At 63.3% G+C, this 18,961-nt stretch overlaps 6 protein-coding genes across 6 annotated transcripts; 3 read left to right on the top strand and 3 right to left on the bottom strand.

The window, feature by feature from the left end:
• Positions 1–423: 423 nt before the first annotated feature.
• On the top strand, positions 424–1,009 carry JCM10292_006645 (cytochrome b5-like heme/steroid binding domain-containing protein; the record flags this gene model as incomplete). Its single annotated transcript, XM_076650270.1, has 4 exons — positions 424–432; positions 571–676; positions 748–861; positions 987–1,009. The coding sequence occupies 4 exons, from the start codon at positions 424–426 to the stop codon at positions 1,007–1,009; spliced, it is 252 nt and encodes an 83-aa protein (XP_076504230.1).
• Positions 1,010–1,775: 766 nt separating this feature from the next.
• MAD2 (spindle checkpoint protein MAD2) lies at positions 1,776–2,942 on the top strand (the record flags this gene model as incomplete). Its single annotated transcript, XM_076650269.1, has 6 exons — positions 1,776–1,864; positions 1,961–2,091; positions 2,218–2,356; positions 2,438–2,574; positions 2,682–2,779; positions 2,862–2,942. The coding sequence occupies 6 exons, from the start codon at positions 1,776–1,778 to the stop codon at positions 2,940–2,942; spliced, it is 675 nt and encodes a 224-aa protein (XP_076504229.1).
• A 276-nt stretch (positions 2,943–3,218) lies between these two features.
• On the bottom strand, positions 3,219–6,650 carry GUF1 (GTPase GUF1; the record flags this gene model as incomplete). Its single annotated transcript, XM_076650268.1, has 16 exons — positions 3,219–3,330; positions 3,443–3,501; positions 3,610–3,640; positions 3,795–3,821; positions 3,882–3,928; positions 3,999–4,346; positions 4,434–4,464; positions 4,527–4,653; positions 4,714–5,028; positions 5,092–5,259; positions 5,319–5,597; positions 5,657–5,885; positions 5,944–6,080; positions 6,143–6,236; positions 6,423–6,485; positions 6,639–6,650. 16 exons carry the CDS (start codon positions 6,648–6,650, stop codon positions 3,219–3,221), a joined length of 2,079 nt encoding a protein of 692 aa, XP_076504228.1.
• A 107-nt stretch (positions 6,651–6,757) lies between these two features.
• On the top strand, positions 6,758–8,644 carry JCM10292_006642 (leucine-rich repeat domain-containing protein; the record flags this gene model as incomplete). Its single annotated transcript, XM_076650267.1, has 7 exons — positions 6,758–7,207; positions 7,287–7,600; positions 7,658–7,844; positions 7,925–8,042; positions 8,112–8,215; positions 8,297–8,389; positions 8,462–8,644. The coding sequence occupies 7 exons, from the start codon at positions 6,758–6,760 to the stop codon at positions 8,642–8,644; spliced, it is 1,449 nt and encodes a 482-aa protein (XP_076504227.1).
• Positions 8,645–8,917: 273 nt separating this feature from the next.
• On the bottom strand, positions 8,918–11,639 carry CDC16 (anaphase promoting complex subunit CDC16; the record flags this gene model as incomplete). The annotated part of the gene is made up of 10 exons (XM_076650266.1): positions 8,918–9,262; positions 9,322–9,457; positions 9,516–9,635; positions 9,697–9,975; positions 10,039–10,242; positions 10,300–10,445; positions 10,519–10,595; positions 10,650–10,809; positions 10,873–11,150; positions 11,216–11,639. 10 exons carry the CDS (start codon positions 11,637–11,639, stop codon positions 8,918–8,920), a joined length of 2,169 nt encoding a protein of 722 aa, XP_076504226.1.
• Positions 11,640–13,649: 2,010 nt separating this feature from the next.
• On the bottom strand, positions 13,650–18,760 carry JCM10292_006640 (uncharacterized protein; the record flags this gene model as incomplete). Its single annotated transcript, XM_076650265.1, has 7 exons — positions 13,650–14,615; positions 14,681–14,699; positions 14,768–15,011; positions 15,123–15,550; positions 15,608–17,083; positions 17,152–17,722; positions 17,803–18,760. 7 exons carry the CDS (start codon positions 18,758–18,760, stop codon positions 13,650–13,652), a joined length of 4,662 nt encoding a protein of 1,553 aa, XP_076504225.1.
• Between the last annotated feature and the right edge of the window lie 201 nt (positions 18,761–18,961).

The raw sequence follows: 18,961 nt of genomic DNA, 5'->3' as shown, positions 1-18,961 counted from the left end.
CCCTGTCGCCTTGTCCTCCCACGCAGCTATACCTCTTCGCCCTCCTTTGCGCGCTATACTCGTTCGATACACCCCATGTTCTGCTCCTGTGCATACCCGTATCTTTGCGTTGTACTTGCTCTTGCAACTGCGCCTCCTTTCGCGTCGCTGATCGCGGCACTTTGGTCGATCGGGATTGGGCAGAGATGAGAATGTCGCGCTGCTTCCCTTCCTCTGCATGGGCACCAGATGGTGCCGGGCACCGTCGAGGCTACTGTAGACATGTCTGGCAAGACTCAGACGCGTCCGCAGCTCCCACGGCGTTGGCACGTCCGGCAACCTCCAACCGGCGTCGACGTCGGCGGCACGACTCGAAGAGGCTTGATCTTCTGCTTGCTCGCTGGACTGCTGCTGCTCGCCCTACATCTCGGCAAGACACGCACAATGAGCAAGGTACGCTACCCTGCTGCACGAGCTGCCTGCATGACCTGCTGCCAGGGCCCGCCCCCACCTCGGCAGGCGCATCTTGGTGGCTGGGTACTTGAGGCGCTCGTGCAGCTTGAAGCTGACCCCTCCGGCTGTGTACTGCAGGCAATTACCGAGAAGGAGGTCTCCGACCACGCATCGGCAGATTCGGCGTGGGTCATCATCGACGGCAATGTCTACGACGTGACCGAATTCCTCGAGGACCATCCCGGTGCGTTCTGCCTTCCTGGCTCTCGACGAGGATGACGCGAGCTGACAGCGCCCGATCCCTTCAATGCGCAGGAGGCAAGAAGGTCCTCCTCAAGGCTTGCGGCAAGGACAGCAGCAAGCAGTTCTGGCAGTTTCACTCGAAGAAGGTGCTCGAGAAGACGGCCAAGCCGTATCTCATTGGCTCTGGTGCGTCCGTCCTGTACTAATTGCGCCGGCACTGGGCAAGGGCAGCTGCTGCCTGCTTCCTCTCGGCACATTTGCCCCTGCTTCGCCATGCGCCCTCGTGCTGACGCTTCCATCACCTGTCACAGTCAGCTCAAATGCCAAGCTCTGATCGACGCACTACATCATGTCCAGCTGCTCCCCTGTTGTACCGTTTCTCCGAGTTCGCAATATGAGTGCCTTCGCCATCTTCAACGGCTCATGCGCCTGGTTGCGCAGCGCGAGCTGAGGTCGCCTCTAATTTGACCATTGCTTCGGGAGGCTAGCAGGACTCGACCGTATTTCAGCGAGGCTTTGCACGAGAAGGCGCGACAGCGAGGTTACAAGTTCTGGAGCAGTCTCGAGCCTGAGGGACCCGCCGCGGAGAACCCCGCAGGTACCGCGACTGTAGCAGAACGTAGCAAGTATCCAGCGGGGCGCATGCCTCGCTGAGCGAGACACGAGCCAGCAGCGAAAGTCCGGGAAGGCAGCATGCCGAGTGCCGCCAACGCCCACGAGGATCGCGGGCGCTGAGCAGGCAGTAGGCCTACTGCGTACAGTCTTAGCTGACATCCTGAGTCCGCGCTCCGTGCATATGGCCGGGACTAGACGATGACAAGTTCGTCGCTCAACTTCGCGCGAGATGTCAACGTTCCGCCGCAAAGGGCTCTCGCTCGGACGCGCTTGCGAGCCTGCAATCCGCCTCGGTCTTGTCCTCAGAGGTACGAATGGGCCCTACCCGCGCGTCCAACGAGCTCTCGGCCGCTGACCACTTCGCTCGTTCAGCTCATCGCAACGCCCCTTCTCGCTCGACACCGGCCTCGTGGACCGGGCTTACCCACTCGGACACCTAGAAATCTTAGCAGCGACCACCCACTCGCTTCGTGTAGCCCGGCGCGATGGCGACGAAGCGCAAGCAGTCGCAGACGCTCAGCCTCAAAGGCTCGACCAAGATCGTCACCGAGTTCTTCGAGTACTCGGTCAATGCGTGCGTCGCTAGACTTGTGCATTCTGCGAGCCGCTGGCATTGCAGTCGTGCCTTCATGCCGCAGAAGAGAGCTTGCTCACGAATCCGAACCCGCAGGATCCTGTACCAGCGCGGCGTCTACCCGCCCGAAGACTTCAAGCAGGTCAAGAAGTACGGTCTGACCCTCTTCACAAGCGCGGACGAGGCGCTCGAGCGCTATGTTTCGAATGTCATGAAACAAGTGCAGAGTGCGTCCCTCCGCTCGGGCCTTCCTCCGCTGCCTCGCGACGCAGGCCAACTCTTCATCCGGCCGGGAGGACGTGCGCATACGTAGATGGAGGCGAGGTGAGCTGACGTTGTCTTGTATCGCACAGCCTGGATCCTCGCGGGCAAGCTCGACTCGCTCGCGCTCATCATCATGAACCGCGATACGCGGGAGGTCGTCGAGCGTTGGCAGTTCGACATACAGGTCGAAGAGCCTCTAAGCGAGACAGGCGGCAAGGAGAATGAGGGGTGAGTGTAACTTTGCCGCTTCAAGCAGAGGCGACGACGGGATGACGGGACCCGAAACTCACCTTGCTTAAGACCTTGCAGTCCCACGCCAACCGCAGGGGCAGCAGCACCCAAGGCCAAGGTGGAGAAGACGCCCGAGCAGGTGCAGAAGGACATCCAGGACATCATGCGGCAGATCACGTCGAGCGTCACTTTCCTGCCATCGCTCGAGGAGAAGTGTGAGTCTGCTGCGCCACTCCGCAGTCTTGTCACGGGTCTCTCAGATCAGAAAATGCCGCTTCTTGGTGCTAGATGACTCACGTGACCCCTCTCATAATCCGCGCAGATGTCTTCACCATCCTCACGTACGCCAAGAAGGACACCGAGGTCCCAAAGGAATGGATCGACAGCGATCCGCACATGATCATCGGCAACGCAGAGCAGGTGCGTGGCGGCAGTGCTTCCGATCTCCTCGCACTCCTCCGCATCCTGAGGAGACGGCTGATTCACGCGCATCACCGCTCAGGTCCGCCTGCGCTCCTTCTCGACGAACCGGCACAAAGTGCAGGGGCTCGTCGCATACCGCCTCGGGCAGGATGTCCTCTAGCTGCATCCGTGGTAGCCCGTCATCCTTCTCTTTCTTTCGTCTTTCGGGGCTCCAGCAGTCTCCCCTCCTTGTCTTGTACTCCTTCCGCATTCAGCAGTGTGCACAGTGTCCGTCTTCAGCGCTCGACGAGGGTTCTCTCCGAGCGATTCGAGGGTCTCACAGAGCGGCGGCCGAGAAGAAAACGACAGAGAAGCACGATGATGCGATGCAAAGGTACACGAACCCGCTTTCGCGGGCGTACAAGAAGTACAACACGCTCTACTTTCACCAGGGGACCTAGTTCTTCTTCTTCTTATCGCTGGACGAGGAGGACGACCCGCCCTTGCGCTTCACTTCCTGCCCGCCGAGGACGGCGTGGAAGGCTTCGGTCGGGATGGTGACGCGCCCGCTGGAGGTGGAAGCCGTATGCGTGAGCGCTTCGTTTTCGTCGGTCGCCACCGCCAGTTCGACGTGTAATACGCTGTGTACGTGACGGTTCGAACAAAGGAAGGCAGGCTCACATGCTCCGCTCCTTCAGGCGCGCCTTGCCGACCTTTTGCTTCGCGAGCAGCTTCATTTTCTGTATGCGACGAGCGACAGTGAGCGCCTGTCGTCAACCAGAAACTGCAGAGTACACCGCTGCTGACGGGCCCAGGCACCCGGCGCAGCTGGCGGGAATGAGACGCACCCGCGTCACGTCGCCTCCGTACAAGTAGCCGCTGATTGGTGAGAGCGCGCAAGCGGCGGCGGCGTCGAGCAGCGACATGGCGGAGGAACGAGCAAGAAGGCGGCCAAGTCGCGGCACGAAGAGGAAAGGGGGCAGTCATCTCTGTCAGTATCGCATGAACGAAATTCCGAGGCCCATCAACGTACGTGACATCTTTGCGGAATGGCGCAATGCTGTAAATGTGAGCGTCTGTCAGTACTGATCGCTCCGCGCCGGCGATGAAAGGCTCGCACCGTTCACGCGCCATGATAGTCGCGCCGACTGCGGCCTGGATGACGACCTGAGAGGAAGGGACGCGTATGGTGGTGAGTAGGGGCTCAGGCAACGATGCCCTCTGGACGTGAACGCACCTCGTGCTGCTGCCGCGGAATGACATCCCTCAGCCGCTTGGCCCACTCGCGTCCTTCCTTCTGCACGACACTGCGGTGCACGACGGTGCAGAGCGCGTCGACCTTGTGCCCGTTGACGAGGATGTTCATCCGGACGAGGTCCGACTCCTCGTACGGCGCCTCCTCGTAGTCGAACGAGGCGAACCCGGACGAGATCGACTTGAGCGACGAATGGAACGAGGTGATGATGCTCGACAGTGGGAGCGAGTAGACCATCGAGACGCGAGGCTTGAGCGCCGTTGTCGTCGAGGCGTCGGAGGTGGTGCCAGTCGACAGATACGAGTGTGAAAGCGGGATGCCACGGTGGGACTGGGACGGCACATGTCAGTACAGGCGCAAGTATGACAGCTTTGGGCTGCCTAGCCATGCGATGCGGCGCGCTTGGTCTAGACTCACGGTGCAGAGATTGATGATGGCGCCCGTGTACCTGCGCAAGAGTAGGAGTTAACCTGACAGCCCCGGCAAGCAGGATCAAAGATGATCACTCACTCGTCAGGTGCAACAATCGTGGCGCGGATCATCGGCTCGAGGACCTGCGTGACCTTGAGGAGCCCGCCCGGGTCAGGGAAGTCTGCCGGGTTGTCGATCGTGCGATCCGACCCGTCTTTCATCACGACTGCGAGGGGAGCAGCCGTCAGCAGCGGATAGTGCGAAGCGCAAGTGGGCAGATACGCACTCTTGACGGGCACGAGCGGCCTCGTCACGATGACCTCCTCGTCAAATTCGTCCTCGAGCCGCTGCCTGAACACGTCCATATGCAGGCTTCCGTTAAAGCCGAGGCGGAATCCCTGCCCGAGAAAGGTCGAGCTCTCGCGGTTGGTCGTCACCGAGCGGTCGGTGAGCGTCAGGCGGCGGATCGCGTCTTCAAGCTTGGTGAACCCGCCCGGGTCGAGAGGGTAGATGCCGGCAAAGACCATCGACTTGAGCGGCTTGAACGACTCGAGAGGCGGGGTGGGGGAAGAAGTGTGGTGGAACGTGTCGCCGAGATAGGCTGTCGTCGAGGAAGCCAGGTCAGGCGAGACGAGGTGACACTAGGCGAGTGGGAAAGACGGACCGTCCTTCGGATCCTTCATACCGCATACGACCCAGCCGGCCATACCCTTGCGCAGAGTCCGCGAGTTTGCGCTCGGGTGGTCGGCGATGCTGACCTCGCGCGGCGAGAGGATACCGAGGTCGAGGATGGTGTACCCCTTGCCCGAGGTGGTCGAAGTGATCGAGTCGCCTGTGGAAGTGCTCGTTCAGCGAGAGCAGCGAGATTCTGAAGCGGAAGCGGCAGCACACCCTTCTTGAGCTCGCCTTCAAAGACCGCCACGAGACTGACGACGCCCCGGAAGGAGTCGTACCAGCTGTCGAATACAAGCGCCTGAAACGGATCCTCCGGCTTGGTAGCGGGCGGAGGCGGGATGCGCTCAATGACAGCGTCGAGCACCTCGTCGACGCCGTCGCCCGTCTTTGCGCTGATGCGCAGGATCTCGGACTCGTCGCAGCCGAGGAGGTCCGAAAGCTCGCGAACAGCTGCAGGACCGCGGTCGTCATCCTTCACGAGGTCCCACTTGTTCACTGTGCGCCCAAGTCCGTCAGTTCCGACGTGCGGGTTCAAAGAGGGGAGCGTTATGCACCTGCGCCGATGACGGTCAGGTTCCGCTTGAGCGCCTCGTCCAACACACTCAGCGTCTGCGCTTGAATGCCCTGTCCCGCATCAACGAGCAAGATGGCGCCCTGACAGGGGAGCAACGAGCGAAGGACTTCGCTCGAGAAGTCGACGTGCCCCGGTGTGTCAATCAGATTCAGCAGGTACTTGCGCCCGTCGAGGTGTTCGTGGACCATTGTTGCGGATTGTGCGCGGACCTGGGCGAGGTGCGTGAGCGGTTGTCGTTAGGTGTAGCCGTCGCAAAACGGGGCGCACAGTGATTCCTCGTTCTCGCTCAACCTTGAGCGTGTCGAGCACCTGCTCGTTCTTCTCTGTCTCGCCAAGTCGCTCGAGACTGGGTGCAGATGGCGGAATGGTCCCGGTCATCTCCAGCATGCGGTCGCTGAGCGTACCTGCGGTAAATCGTGCGTTGTCAGGTGTTGTCTGTGCAGGGCAGTGCAGGAGGTTGCTGTACTTTTGCCTGCGTCGACGTGTGCAATGATAGGAAAGTTGCGAATGCTTTCAGGCGGAAAGTCCTCGAGGTTGACCCGTCCGGGCGTTCGAGGAGTCTGGAGAAGTCCCGTGTACAGAGAGGTGCAAGATGCCGGGGTGCAGCAAGGATGGCGGCCAGCGACGGACCACGCGCGAACCGGGCAATATGATGCGTCACAGGATGGGAGAAAGGACAGGGAACAGATCAAGGTCAGCGAAAGGAGGCGGTGCGGCACGGGGTGTGGGAATCGTCAAAGACGCACCGGCGACTTCTGCGCCGCGCCTTGGCTCGCGTAGGGTGTTGCTGAAAAGGACCGCCATACTCCCTGATTCCGTGCGGCGTGTGTGAGCGCGTATGCGATTTGCGAAGGTTGTCGGGGCGAAGGTTGCGAGAAAGTGAGGGGAGCGGCAGGGCGCAGTCTGGGTCGCTGTGCGGCTGTCCTGCACGTGCAGCGAGCACTCTGGAGTGCTGCTCTGACCTCGCACTGCATGCGGGCGGTGCGCGGGCGAAGCCAACTCTGCGGTGCTCGCGAAGGCGGCTCGTCTCTGCTCTCTCCACGCGCTCCTTCCCGGTCCAGACTCGCGCAGAGCTGCCAAAATGAGCGCACCTCTCGAGCCACGCGATCTCTCGCTCCCGCACGGCCTCGATGGCCCTCCTTCCGCTCCCTCGACTTCATCAGCAACTCCGCCCGTCCGTGACGCACCCTCGCCCGACAACGCACAGGACAGCGAGTCGGACGGCGGTAATGTCTCTGAGGGTGGCACCGCAGAGCCCTTTGCCAACCTCAAGCTCGAGCGCGAGTTCGAGGACGACAAGCGCCGCGACCAGCGCACCGCCAAGCTCGTCATGGGTCCGCCCCTCGGCGGGAATGAGTCGGGAAGCGCGGGAGGAGCGCCAGCAGGGGACCAGGTCATCGAGGGCGAGGCCCTCGCAGAAAACGAGGAGATTCTCGCCGACCTCGACGACGATGCCCTTGACCTCGAACTCACCCACCTTCGCTTGCGCACCCTCCGCGGGCTCGGCGTCGAGCGCTTCCGCAAAGTCCAAGTGGGCTAGCTCTCGTCTGGGTCGACGAGGTAGGGCAAACATTAATGTGGCGGGCACTGACCTCGGCGTTTCTCTGCAGCGCATCTCGCTCCGCCAGAACCTTCTCTCGACGCTCTTCTACCACCCTCTTCCGCCTCCCGCCGCTGGACATACTTTGACCGAGACTGCAACCGAATCTGCTGATGTGACAGCACGAGATGCGGTCGACGAGGACCCGCACGACGACGATGATGCAGCGAAAAAGGAGGCCGACTTCCCGTACCACGAGCAGCAGCGAGCAGAGAAGGAGGAGCCGGTGTGGCCACTGCGAGATCTGAAGGAGCTCGAGGAACTCGACCTGTACGATAATAGCCTCAAGAGCATCAAGGGGCTCGAAGGGCTCGACTCGCTCGAGTGCGCCTCTTTCATCTCTTTCACATGCTGTACAGAGCGCTCACAGCAGCCGCGCAGATCCCTCGACCTCTCGTTCAACCTTCTTCGCTCGGTCGCCGCCTTCAACGACGCCTCTCCCTCGTCCGCCTACGCCTATCCTCGCCTTACACACCTCTACCTCATCCAGAATAAGCTGACTCAGATCGAGGGTGTCAAGGACCGCACCAGCCTGACCTACCTCGAGTACGGCGGGAACCGCATTCGCGTACGTCGGGTCGTCCGCGGCTAGGCGAGTTCAAGCGACCCGCCTGCTGACCTCACTTACGCCGTTCTGCGCGCGCACAGACCATCGAGAACCTCCCCATCTCGTCCAACTTGCGCTCGCTCTTCCTCGGCAAAAACAAGATCACCAAGATTGAGAATCTTGACGGCCTGACCGGCTTGCGCACGCTCAGCATCCAGAGTGCGTCCTTCCCCCTTGGCTCTGCCAGACACACGAGGCAGCAGGCGCTGAGCCCGCATCGGCATACAGGCAACCGACTGACCAAGATCGAGGGGCTCGATTCGCTCACGGCGCTCGAGGAACTGTACCTCTCGCACAACGGCCTGACCAAGATCGAGGGCCTGCGGAATCTCGTGCGTGACCTCGCGTTGCTCTCGCTTGGTCGGCCAGGCACAGGCTCGCGGTGCTGACGAATCTGGTGTCGATGCGAACAGGTCAACCTGACGACTCTCGATGTCGGGCACAACAAGATCACCGACGCACCCGCCGAGGAACTCGCACCCCTCAGCGAGCTCGAAGAATTCTGGGTTCGTCCCCTTCTTTGCCCTTCTCAAATCACCCTCCCGTCTCTGATACGAGCGCTCTTCCCGCGCGCACAGGCGAACGACAACCTCCTCACGACCCTCCCCTCCCTGCCCGCGTCGTCGCACCCGAACCTCTCGACCGTGTACCTCGAGGGGAACCCGCTGCAGAAAGAGATGGGGACGGCGTATCGACGCAAGGTCCAGCTCGAGATGCCGCAGGTGCGGCAGATCGATGCGACGTTCGTCCGGCAGGAGTAGTCAGGATGCGTCGACGAGGGTGTATGGACACTCGCGGGGCGTTGTTGTGCAGTGTGTCACTAGTGACGAGTATGTGACAGCAAAGCGAGAGAGCAGATCATACCGCATTCGGTGAAGGGCCTTCAAACTGCTCTGAAAGCATTCACCATGCTGCAATCTACTCTTCTTCTCACGCCGCGCGTACCTCGGTCCAGCACGACTCTGAGCGCGGTGAAACGGTGTCTATGCGAACCAGGTGGCCCTCCCCGTCGCGAACCACATGGCCCTCCCCGTCTACTCTCCCGTCATGTCCATCGTCTCGCCCTCTCCCTCGTCTCCATCGTCCTCGTCCTCGTCGCCTTCGAACGACATCTCGACCATGTCCTCGCTCCTGCTCATTCCCTCCTCAACCGCCGACGCGTCCATCGCCGCGCTCCTCTCGCCCTCGAGCGGCTCGGGTTCGAAGCCCGCGAGGATCTCGGCGTCGAGCGCGGCGACCTGCTCGTCGAGGCTCTGGAGGACGCGCGGCGGGAGACCCGGGAACGGGTGCGCGTTGCGCGCCGTGTGCGCAGAAACTTCGTCGAGCGCGAGCTTGAGCAGGTCGCACGTGATCGGGTCGCCGGGCGAGATGGACAGGGCCTGCGTGCGCACGACGTGGGTCAAGGATGCGCCGTGACAGTGTCAGAGATGAATCGCACCTCGTGGTAGCGCGCGATCGCATCCTGAAAGTTGCCGCGCATGTGCTCGACAATGCCCAACCCGCTGTACCCGGCTGCACAGCGCGAGTCGAGCTCGACCACGCGCCGGAAGGCAGGATAGGCCTTGTCGTATTGCCTGCGGGCGGAGAAGCATTAGCGCACAGTAGGCGAAACAGGCGCGGTGGACGACCTACTTGAGCTTGCGATAGGCGTGTGCGAGGTTGAGCTGTGTCGACACCCACGAGGCAGGCGAGCTTTGTGCGTGCCTCGCGAGCCCGAGCGTCTCGCGGAAGTACTGCACAGCTATGTCGAACCTGCTCGAGAAGGACTTGTGAGTGGAAGGAAGACTCCCCAGTCAGGCCTGCCGGGACCCACTGCTGGTTATGCAGCGCGACTACGCCGAGCTCGTTGAGCACGAGCGGGTCGTCCTTGCAGACTTCCTTGGCGGCGAGGAGGTATTCTTCCGCAAGCGCGACGTTCGCGAGCCCGAGGTGCTGCATGCCGATGAAGAGCATCGGGAGGTGCGACCCGGGCAGGTGACGCTGCGCCGTCGAGTAGGCCGTGATCGCCTGGTCGTGCTCGCCCTCGTAAGCGAAAGAGTGCGCGTAGGCGAGCCATGCAGGGCCAAAGCGAGGGTCGATGAGAACAGATTTGCTGCAGACGTGCATTGTTAGTCGCTGATTCTCTCGCCGTTCCGCACAAAACCGTGCAGCGCACCCGAAGAATCGCCGCGACTCCTCCCACCGCTTGCCGGCAAAGTACCACAGCCCGACAGCGTACCAGCTGATGGCGTCGTCCGGCTCGTTTTCGACGAGGTCATGCGCGAAGAGGAACAGTCGTGACCGCAAGTTTGGAAGGTGGTGCATGCAGGAGAGATGGAGGGGGAGAGTCGGGCGGTGCGAAGGGTGTCGGGCAAGGATGCTGCGAGTGAGTGCGAGCTTAGCAGTCGGCGGCGAGAGAGGTCAGCACATCACGCACTGGCTGGTAATCTTGTAGCACTCGGCGTAGCGCATCGAGCTATGAAGCTCGTCCGCTCGACTGCACAAGACGTCGGGGTCATCGCCGAGGCCGTACTCGTCCGACAGCCGTTGTCGTGCAATCGTCATGTCGTTGCTGTGCGAGAGCTGCGCGAGTCGTGACGGTAAGCATACGCTCGTCGTTGATCGAGTTGGGTCACCGCACCTTCTTGAGGCGAACTGTGTACATCATGCGGATAAATTCGGCGTCTTCCTCCGTTTGTGCGTGGTATGGCAAGCCCTGGATGAAATCCCACTCTGCGAGCACCGCAAGTGAGCATCGTGACCCACTCGAGTTCGTCGCACGCGCACCTTCCTCGCTCGACATCATCTCGCCACCGACAAGCATCTCGAAACTCTCGAAGCACTTGACGTCGCGCGAGAGCGCCTCCATAAACGCCTCCTTGGCAAGCTCGTTCGCCTTCATGTGCAGGTGGATCAGGCCCCGCAAGTGTGCTGCCGAAGCCGTGAGCTGTTGCAGCGCAGGCAGCGAGGATCAGCGGACGGTCAGATAGCGGGCTCGTCTCGCACGTACCTTGATCCCGCCATCGCTCTTGCCGTCACCAAAGTCCTGCCCGAGGCCTCCTCGTCTGCCGACCATGTCAAGCGCCTCGTCCCACTTTCCAAGGCGGACCTGGCACTGCGCCGCGAGGTACCGGCACGCGAGGCTCATGTCGGTAAGGCGGACAGGCGCGGCGGTCGATGTCGACGCGGCCGAAGGAGGGTGGGGCGAGGTGAGGATGCGCTCGGCTTGCGCGAACTGGTGCGTGAGAAAGTGGATCTGGGCGAGCCAGAATGCATCGTCCGCGTTGCCTGCGAGAGTGCCGACGTCAGCTCCTTCTGTACGACTGCGTCGTACCTCGGCAGCGGGTACGCACCGGTCATGCCGAGGACCTTGCCGCCCCAGAACTTGGCCGAGTCGTACAGGTGCTGGGTCATGGCATCGTTCCGCCAGTTGCGCATGCGGTCGACCATGGTCCAGGGCGCACCCTCGTCGACCGACTGGCCGAGGAAGCTGCTCTCGTCTGCATCTGCTCCTGTACTGAAGGGCAGCGGCGTAGTGCGCCGTGTGCGCGCTGCGGCGGACGGCGCGAACGACGGCCGTCGCGGCGAGAGCGAGAGGGTGCTTAGGTTCGACTGCCGGCGGAGGCCCTCGACCTGCTCGTGGCTGAGGCTGCTCGTGTTGCTCTGGTCGTACTGCCGGCCCTTGCCGTTGCGGAGGTGTGGAAGGTCGTGGTTGCGATCGAACGGCGACGGCGTCGCGCGGGCGTTGAGCGGCGTGCTGGCCTGTGGTGGGGGCATCCTAAGAGCGCGAGTTCTGCTCTTACGCGCTCGCCCGCTCTTCGACAGCTGGCGCAGTGCTGGCCAGTTGCCGAGAGCCGACCTCGGTTCGCTCAACTCGTCCGAGGTTGACGACCTTGACATCTCGCCGCTCCCGCTGGATCAGCTTTCGTAGTGCTACGGGCTAATATCTCGGCTGTTGCATGCTGCTGTGACGCGCTCGCGTGCTCCCGTGCTGTCGCCGCCGTGTTCAGGTTCTCATCGGCTCGAGTTGTTTCGAGGCTATATGCGCCTGGAGACCCGCCGGACATCTTCAGCGTGGAGCCTGTGTGCGCCTCTGTGACCCGGTCAGACTGGCTCTCACGCTCTGGAGCATGTCGAGACGGTGAGACGCCGACTGCGCTTTGGCGACAGAGGTCTACTCCGCCACTGTTGCGGTGCGCTGTTGGACCGTCCCAGAACGTGGCTCCGGGCAAACAAAGCCCCAATAGTCTAGTGGTTTATGATTTTTCTCTTGTATGTCGCTTGGCGATGCAAAGAAAGGGTCCCGCGTTCGAACCGCGGTTGGGGCTTAGCTTTTGCTTCGCGGTAGAAGCGGAAGCAGGGCACGCACCGGTCTGCACAGCACCGATCCGCCGCCCCACTGCTGCCGTCCCGGCTCACGCAGTCATTCTCTAGCTGCGGACGAAGGCGGAAAGCGTCAGCACCAATAGCGCCCGCGATAGAGCCTGAAAGGTGAGACGATGAGGAGGGGGAGGGCTCAACTCACAAGACCACCCTAAAAGCTCGCAGCGTGACTCCCCACAGCACCAAAGTAGTAGGTAGGGCCTACGAGCGGGAGTCTGGAATGCAGGGAAGGAGCATCAGCAAGGGAAAGGTGAGATGACCCCCTGAGGAAGAGCCGACACCATCCTCCGTCAAAGGAGGTGCCTGGATGCCGCCCGAATCGTCGTCGTCAAGCTTTGTGTTCTCAGGAGACGTCACCGAGCCGTTGCTGCGAAGGACTGCATCCGGAGTGCACGGTGCGCTGCGAGGTGCCGTCGAAAAGAACGGGGCCCGCCGGGAAGCTGAGAAGTGGGTCCGTGAACAGCCAGCAGTCATAGATGGCACACTGCATGTCAAGCACTGCGAAGGTACAGCATTGAGCCCTCCAGCTGGAGAAGTGTCGCCTTCCAGGCGACGATTGGGAAGGCCACCACCGTCTCGACTCGCTTCGACAGCCAGCGAGAGCCGTCCAGATCACGCCTATCGATTCCAGTAGCCAGCCAAACAGTCGTTGTTCCTGAATGACCGCAGCAGCTCGTTGCAGCAGGGTGATATTCGGCAAAGCGTGAGGCCAGTTGCGTCCAGGGCGATTCGGCGACGAGCGCGCGCAAGGCGGAGACAGGCTCTGAGCCCTTTCAAGCAAGCCCGGAAGTGCCATGTACGTCGATCCGAGTGCTCCAGCGCGGCGGAGTGCATTCGGCGGTCTGGGAGGCGCAGGCAGGCGGTGTAGAGCGCGAGGAGGCGATGAGCGGGCTGGCAGGCAGCTTGCATCGAGCCCGGTTCAAGTGCATCGACCTGCAGAGGCGCTCGCCCGGTCCGGCGAAGCACGAGGAGGAAATGGAAATGGTAGAAGGTCCGATGTGCACGAAAGGAAGCACGCGGTTGAGTCTGCTTGCGGTCGACTTCGCGCCACCGAGCTCGCGTGTCCAAAGTCTATCGTCACGTGCAGACAGGTACTGCCCAGGTACCGCTCATCTTGGCAGCTCGCGCGACTTCGGCTTCGCCTCCTCTCCCCCCGGGCTCGCCACGCGCAGGTTCCGAAAGGTCAGAAGTGTCCTTGTGCATCAAAAGAACGACCTGTAAACGAGCAGAGATGACTACAAGACGTAACAAGGGCGCAGAAAGAGCGGGACGGAGAGTCGTGGGAGACATTAGCGACAGCGCAAGGGGAGATATCGGACTTGCGCGAGTGATGCGAAAAGGAATGGTCGTGCGGAAAAAGGCGACTCGTGCAGAGAGAGGGAAGAACAGTGTCTGTTGGAAGGATCATGCGGCGCCACCGCCGTTGTAGCTGTGCCTCGGAGGCGCGGCGCCAGGCGGAAGATGCCCGCCCCCGCTCGACGTCGAATGGCCGCTGGCCGATCCGCTGTAGAACGAGTCGCTCGGCCCCGAGGACGACTGCGCCGACGTTGATTGCTGTGTGAGCGGGCGGCTTTGGCGGCGCGAGTGCCGCTGGACGACGCGGACGCCTTGTCCGCCCGAAGACGGGACGGGACCCATATCCGAAAGCGAGACCCCGCGGCGCGGAGCGTCAGCCGACGACGGGTTCGCGAAGGGGTTGTTGGAAGCGAACGAGGCGGAAGCAGAGGCGGGAAGAGGCGAGATGGGGGACGAGACCTGCGACGACGCGGCGGTGACAGGTGCAGAGAGCTGTTCGGGCTCAGTCGAGTAGAACTGCGCGTGCGCAGGGATGGGCGGGCTGTGCTGCTCGAGGATCGGGCGGTCGACCTCGTCGCTGTCGTAACCGGCCTCCTGCATGGTCGGATAGTCGTGGGCGGCGCGTGGCGGCGCGGCGCGGGACCCAACTGCAGCGCTCGGCAGCGATGCAGTGCCGACAGCGCCACGGTCGAAGCTCACGTCTGAGCCCGAGGGCGAGACGCCAGCGTGCGGCGCAAGCGGAGCAGGGAGGGAGAGCTCGGCGGGAAGACGGGGTCCGCGATGAGCGTCGGCCGACTCGGACAGCGCCGTCGACGTGTCGGTGCTCGACTGAATCGACATGCGGTTGCTCGGCGGGCGTTGCGGCGAACCCTGCCTGCCGAAGCCGTACTGCGCATGGTCGATCCCGTACATTGAGTCGCGCGACTGCGTCGCCGAGCGGTAGCGCCGGTCGCGCTCCCAGTCGGCCCAACGCTTCATGGCGATGTGCGACGAGTCAAAGACGCCCTCCTTCGCCGAGTGATCGGCGCCACCGCCTGTTTCGCCCTCGATCTTGCGCGTCTGGCCCCATGTGAACTGCGGGAGAAGCACCGTGTCAGTGTGATGCTCGAGCATACGTGTCAAGTGGGTCTATGACGCACGTCGTCCATGTGCAAGTACCTGCAACAGAGCGCATAAGAATCAGCGGACTAGTCGTTAGGATCAAGGGCCTTTCGAGCGGTACTCACGCATACGCCGGCAGCACAAAGTTCCAGATCGGGAGCGAGATGAGATAGATGAGCATCCAGCCGAGGTAGGCGACGCGGCGGGAGGTGATGACGATGAGGATGGCGGGAATACCGAGGATGAGGGCGAGGAGGACGAGCGAGACGACGGGCTTGACGGTGCCCGGGATGATGGCGACGACAATGAGGTAGAGCGTGAAGGCGATGGCGGCGGGGAGGACGAGCGTGCCGGCCAGCTCCATGAAGACTGCGAGCCAAAGGCGAGTTAGTCGGCTATTCGAGGATGCACCGTCCGCCTCGGCGGGCGAAAGCCGACGCAGAGTGCACGCGGCAAGGGATCAGGAAGGGCGCAACGTACTGACGAAGCGCATGCTGAAGCAGAAGACACCGCAGAGGTCGGGCACCTGAATCAGCTCGAACAGGTTGTGCACAGTCGAGTTGATCCAGCGGCGGCGCTGCGACAGAAGGACCGAGAATGTGTCGGGCACGATGGTCTTGCACACGGCTTGCGGGCAGAACATCATCTTGCGGCGCGGGAACGTGCGGAGCATGAGAGTCGTGAGGTACCGGTCCTCGCCGAGGAGCAGCAGGTTCTTCTTGTGCAGCGTGTCGACGACGTTCTCCGAGTAGTGCTGAACGATGTCGGGGTTGGCGAGGATCGGGACCCAGTAGCCATCGCCGCCCTTGGGCGCCTTAATGCGGTACATGGAGAAACACCCAGGCAGACAGGTGACGCCGCCGAACATCGACTCGAACGCCTTGGTGAGGTGATGCGAGACGTAGTATCTAGACGAGCTCTGCGTCAGGAAGTGCCGGACGAGAGACGAGGAGGAGGAAACGCACTCGAAGACCTGAATCATCGTGACCCACGAGTCGGACTTGTTGGCGATCTTGGTCTCGCCGCACAAGCCCATGATCTCCGGGTCGTGCACCATGCACGCAACCATGCGGCTGACCGAGTCGGGGAAGACCTTGGTATCGGCGTCGACCATGAGGACGAGCTCGAAGCGGTCGGGCGAGACGCCCGTCGCGCGCCAGAGCGAGTTGAAGAACTCGTACTCGAACGTCGTCATGCGCTCGTCAAACATGACCTTCTGCAGGAACGTCATGAGGACGATCTGCGAGTCGCGCTTGCCGCGGTTGCCCGGCTTGGCGTCGTGCTGCTCGGCGGGGTTGCCGACCTTGGCGACGAGGAGCATGGGCACGCGCTGCTGCTTCGACCGCTCGACCGTGTTGTCGTCGTAGTCGTAGAAGCCCGCGTACACCTTAGCCATGTTGTGCCGCTTGTGCCCGTCGGCGATGGCGACGTACGAGTACGGCTCGACGTCTGCGGGCGCGATGACGAACTCCTTCATCATGCTGAGGACAATCTCGGGCGTCGTGAGGTTGTTGCCCGAGCCCTTGACCATGCCGTCGGCGATGACGAGGAGCACCTTGTGCGAGTTGGGATAGTCGGTCGTCGACAGCGAGTCGAGCGTCGTGCGCAGGCCCTCGACCGACTCGGAGTAGGCCGTGACGAGCAGCATCGTGTGTGCGAGCGGGTAGTTGAACGGCTCGTAGTCGGCCGGCGGCTGCGGGACGACGTCGCCGAGCGGGAACGGGCACGCGCCCATCGCGCCGTCAGACGCGGCCGAGCCGCGCGCGAGGCCGTCGAGCGTGAAGGACGACATCGGGAGCGACGTCGAGCTGCGCGACGCGCGCGGCGTGCCGGGCGAGCCCGGCGGCGAGTTGCGCATGCCGGTGCCGATCATGCCCTTGCGTGAGAGCGAGCCGTCGCCCGCGGCGGGACTCGAGGCCTTCAAGAGGTCGTTCTTCGAATAGCGGCTCGTCGTCGGGAGGACCGACTTCTTCTGCAGCTTGTTGCCGCCGCCCTGCGTCTGATTCTTCGGGACGCTCGGGCGGTACCGCGCGGGTGCCGGGCGGTAGATGTCGTCCGTCCAGGCCTCGATCTCGGCGGCGCGGGCGCGGCGCTGCTCGTACGTCTCCTGTGGGAAGCGGCCGATCTTCCACGAAAGGAACCACCCGAAGAGGACGGCCATGAAGAAGCGCGACACGACGACGCCGATGATGACGACGAGCGAGACGTAGAGGACGACGTCGGAGGCGACGCAGCCGAACGTGACCGAGTCGATGAAGCCGACGCGGATCGTGTCGACGAGGCACTCGGCGACATCGCGCTGTCCCGAATTGACCATGAGCGCCGTGATGTCGCGGCCGGTGAACGAGTCGTTGGTGCCCGAGCGCAGCTGGTCGAAGATGGCCGGGTACTGGACCTGCGAGATGTCGAGCCAGTTGAGCAGCGAGAAGTCGAGGACGGATCTGCGGCGCCGCAACCGACAGGTCAGCCTCATGACGATTCCGAAGCGCGGCTCTCGCAGACAACGCACCCATCGTAGACGGCAAGGTTGCGCGTGTCGTTCTTGAGATCGTCCCACTCGAAGTAGACCTGCCCGAGCGCGTCGAGCTGGCTGAACTGGACGCGCGCATCGTCCTGCGTGTGGCAAAGCGTGCCCTCGGCGTAGTCGGTGAGGTTGCGCACGCTCGTGCCCCACTGGTCGTACATGTTGCACGGGAAGTACCACCCCATCTCGTCGCCGTTGTGCGGGATGCCCGACCCGCTCGCGGGCGTGATGATGCCGAGGCACTTTTGGTTGACCTTCTGGAACAGGAACGAGCCGTCTTTGCCCGCCGCGTTGAAGATGTCGTACAGCGGGTTCGAGCCCTCGCTGATGCCCGCCGCGGCCGGGTGCCGGAACCCGTCCATGTCGTAGTTGTAGCCGTGGAAGATCATCGAGCCCGTGTCGATGTTGCCGGCCCGATAGCGTAGCGCGGGTGTGCCGCAGACGGCTTGTGTGAAGCCGAACGTGAGGAAACCGACAAAGGCCATGCAGAGCATGATGACGCTCAGCAGCCCCACCTTCTCGCGCCAGGCGCTTTGCCGGTCCTTCGTCTTCAGACCTGCGAGCGTCGAGTCCTGGTGAGCAAAACAACGCAGAAATCACGGCGCGTCCGCCCGCCCGAGCCGAAGAGGAACGCACCGAAGCACGAAAGGAGCGGCGCAGGGATGCACGCCGTGATGATGCGGCAGTAGATCATCCACGCGCTCGTCGGCTGCTTCTGCTGCTTGGCCCTCTGCGCGCGTTCGTACGCGCCGCCCGCATGCGCGTGTCCGCCCTTGCGCCCGAGCTTGCCACCTCCCCCTGCACCGCCCGCCGGCCGCCGCAGCGTCCCGCCGCGCTTGAACAGGTTGAGGCCCGTCTCATTGGCCATGCCCTCCTCGCGCGCAAGGATGCTCTTGCCGCGGCGGAGGCCCGTCGCCCCGCCCGCTCCCGTCCCGGGCGGGACGAGGTGATGCTGAGCAGCGGCGGCTGCCGCGCCGCTGACCTCGGCCGGGCCGACAGGTATGGGCAGGCCGGCCTGGGCGTAGTGCCCCGTGCGCGAGACGGCGGCCGTGCCCCTGCCCTCGGCTTCCATCGCGGCGGCGTGCTGGCGGTAGTTGTACAGGCGGTGATTCTCGTCGACGCGCTCGCGGTCGGGGCGCACGAGCGAGCGCTTGCGGCGGAAGTCGGCGCCGGACGAGCCTGCGACGGTCGACATGCCAGGGACGGCGGCTGCGCCTGGCGGGAGGCCGGCCGAGGACGAGCCGGGGACGGCGAGAGAGGACGAGTAGCCGACGAGGGGGACGTTGGCCTGAGACGCGGCGTCGTAGAGCGAGTCGGCGGGCTCTACGTGCGCGAACTGGACCTTGTGGGACGAGCCATAGCCGCTCGAGTCGCCGTGCGCGAGGTGCGGACGCGCGGGCGGTTCGTACTCGGAGAAGGCGCCAGCGGGCGGGGGCGGCGGGCGGCCCTTGTGCGACGCGAGGCTCGACTGGCTCGAGGCTGCGTGGACGTACTGGGGCCTCTCGCGGGACGGGCGCTGGCCCTGGGCCGGGTGGAGAGCCGACGCAGGCGCGGGACCTCGCGGCGGACGATGAGCGGGATCGGGGGCGGACATGGGCGCGAGGAGGCGCCGGACCTGGGCGTAGGCAGGCGTACAGGCGCGGTCACGCTCTGGCACGCGCACACGCGAGTCCTCGGAGGCGAGGGCGAGCGGCGCACGCGGCGGTGATGCTCCGTCCGCTCGTCGAGGCGGCGAGAGCGAGGGAGCGGGCCAACGAGCGTCGGTCAAGGGCCGAGGGCAGAGCGGTGCGGTGCT

Source organism: Rhodotorula paludigena (genome assembly GCF_050403205.1).
Source record: "Rhodotorula paludigena JCM10292 DNA, Rt_paludigena_JCM10292v1_ctg33, whole genome shotgun sequence".
NCBI lineage: Eukaryota > Fungi > Basidiomycota > Microbotryomycetes > Sporidiobolales > Sporidiobolaceae > Rhodotorula > Rhodotorula paludigena.
This window is presented reverse-complemented; position numbering and strand designations above follow the sequence as displayed.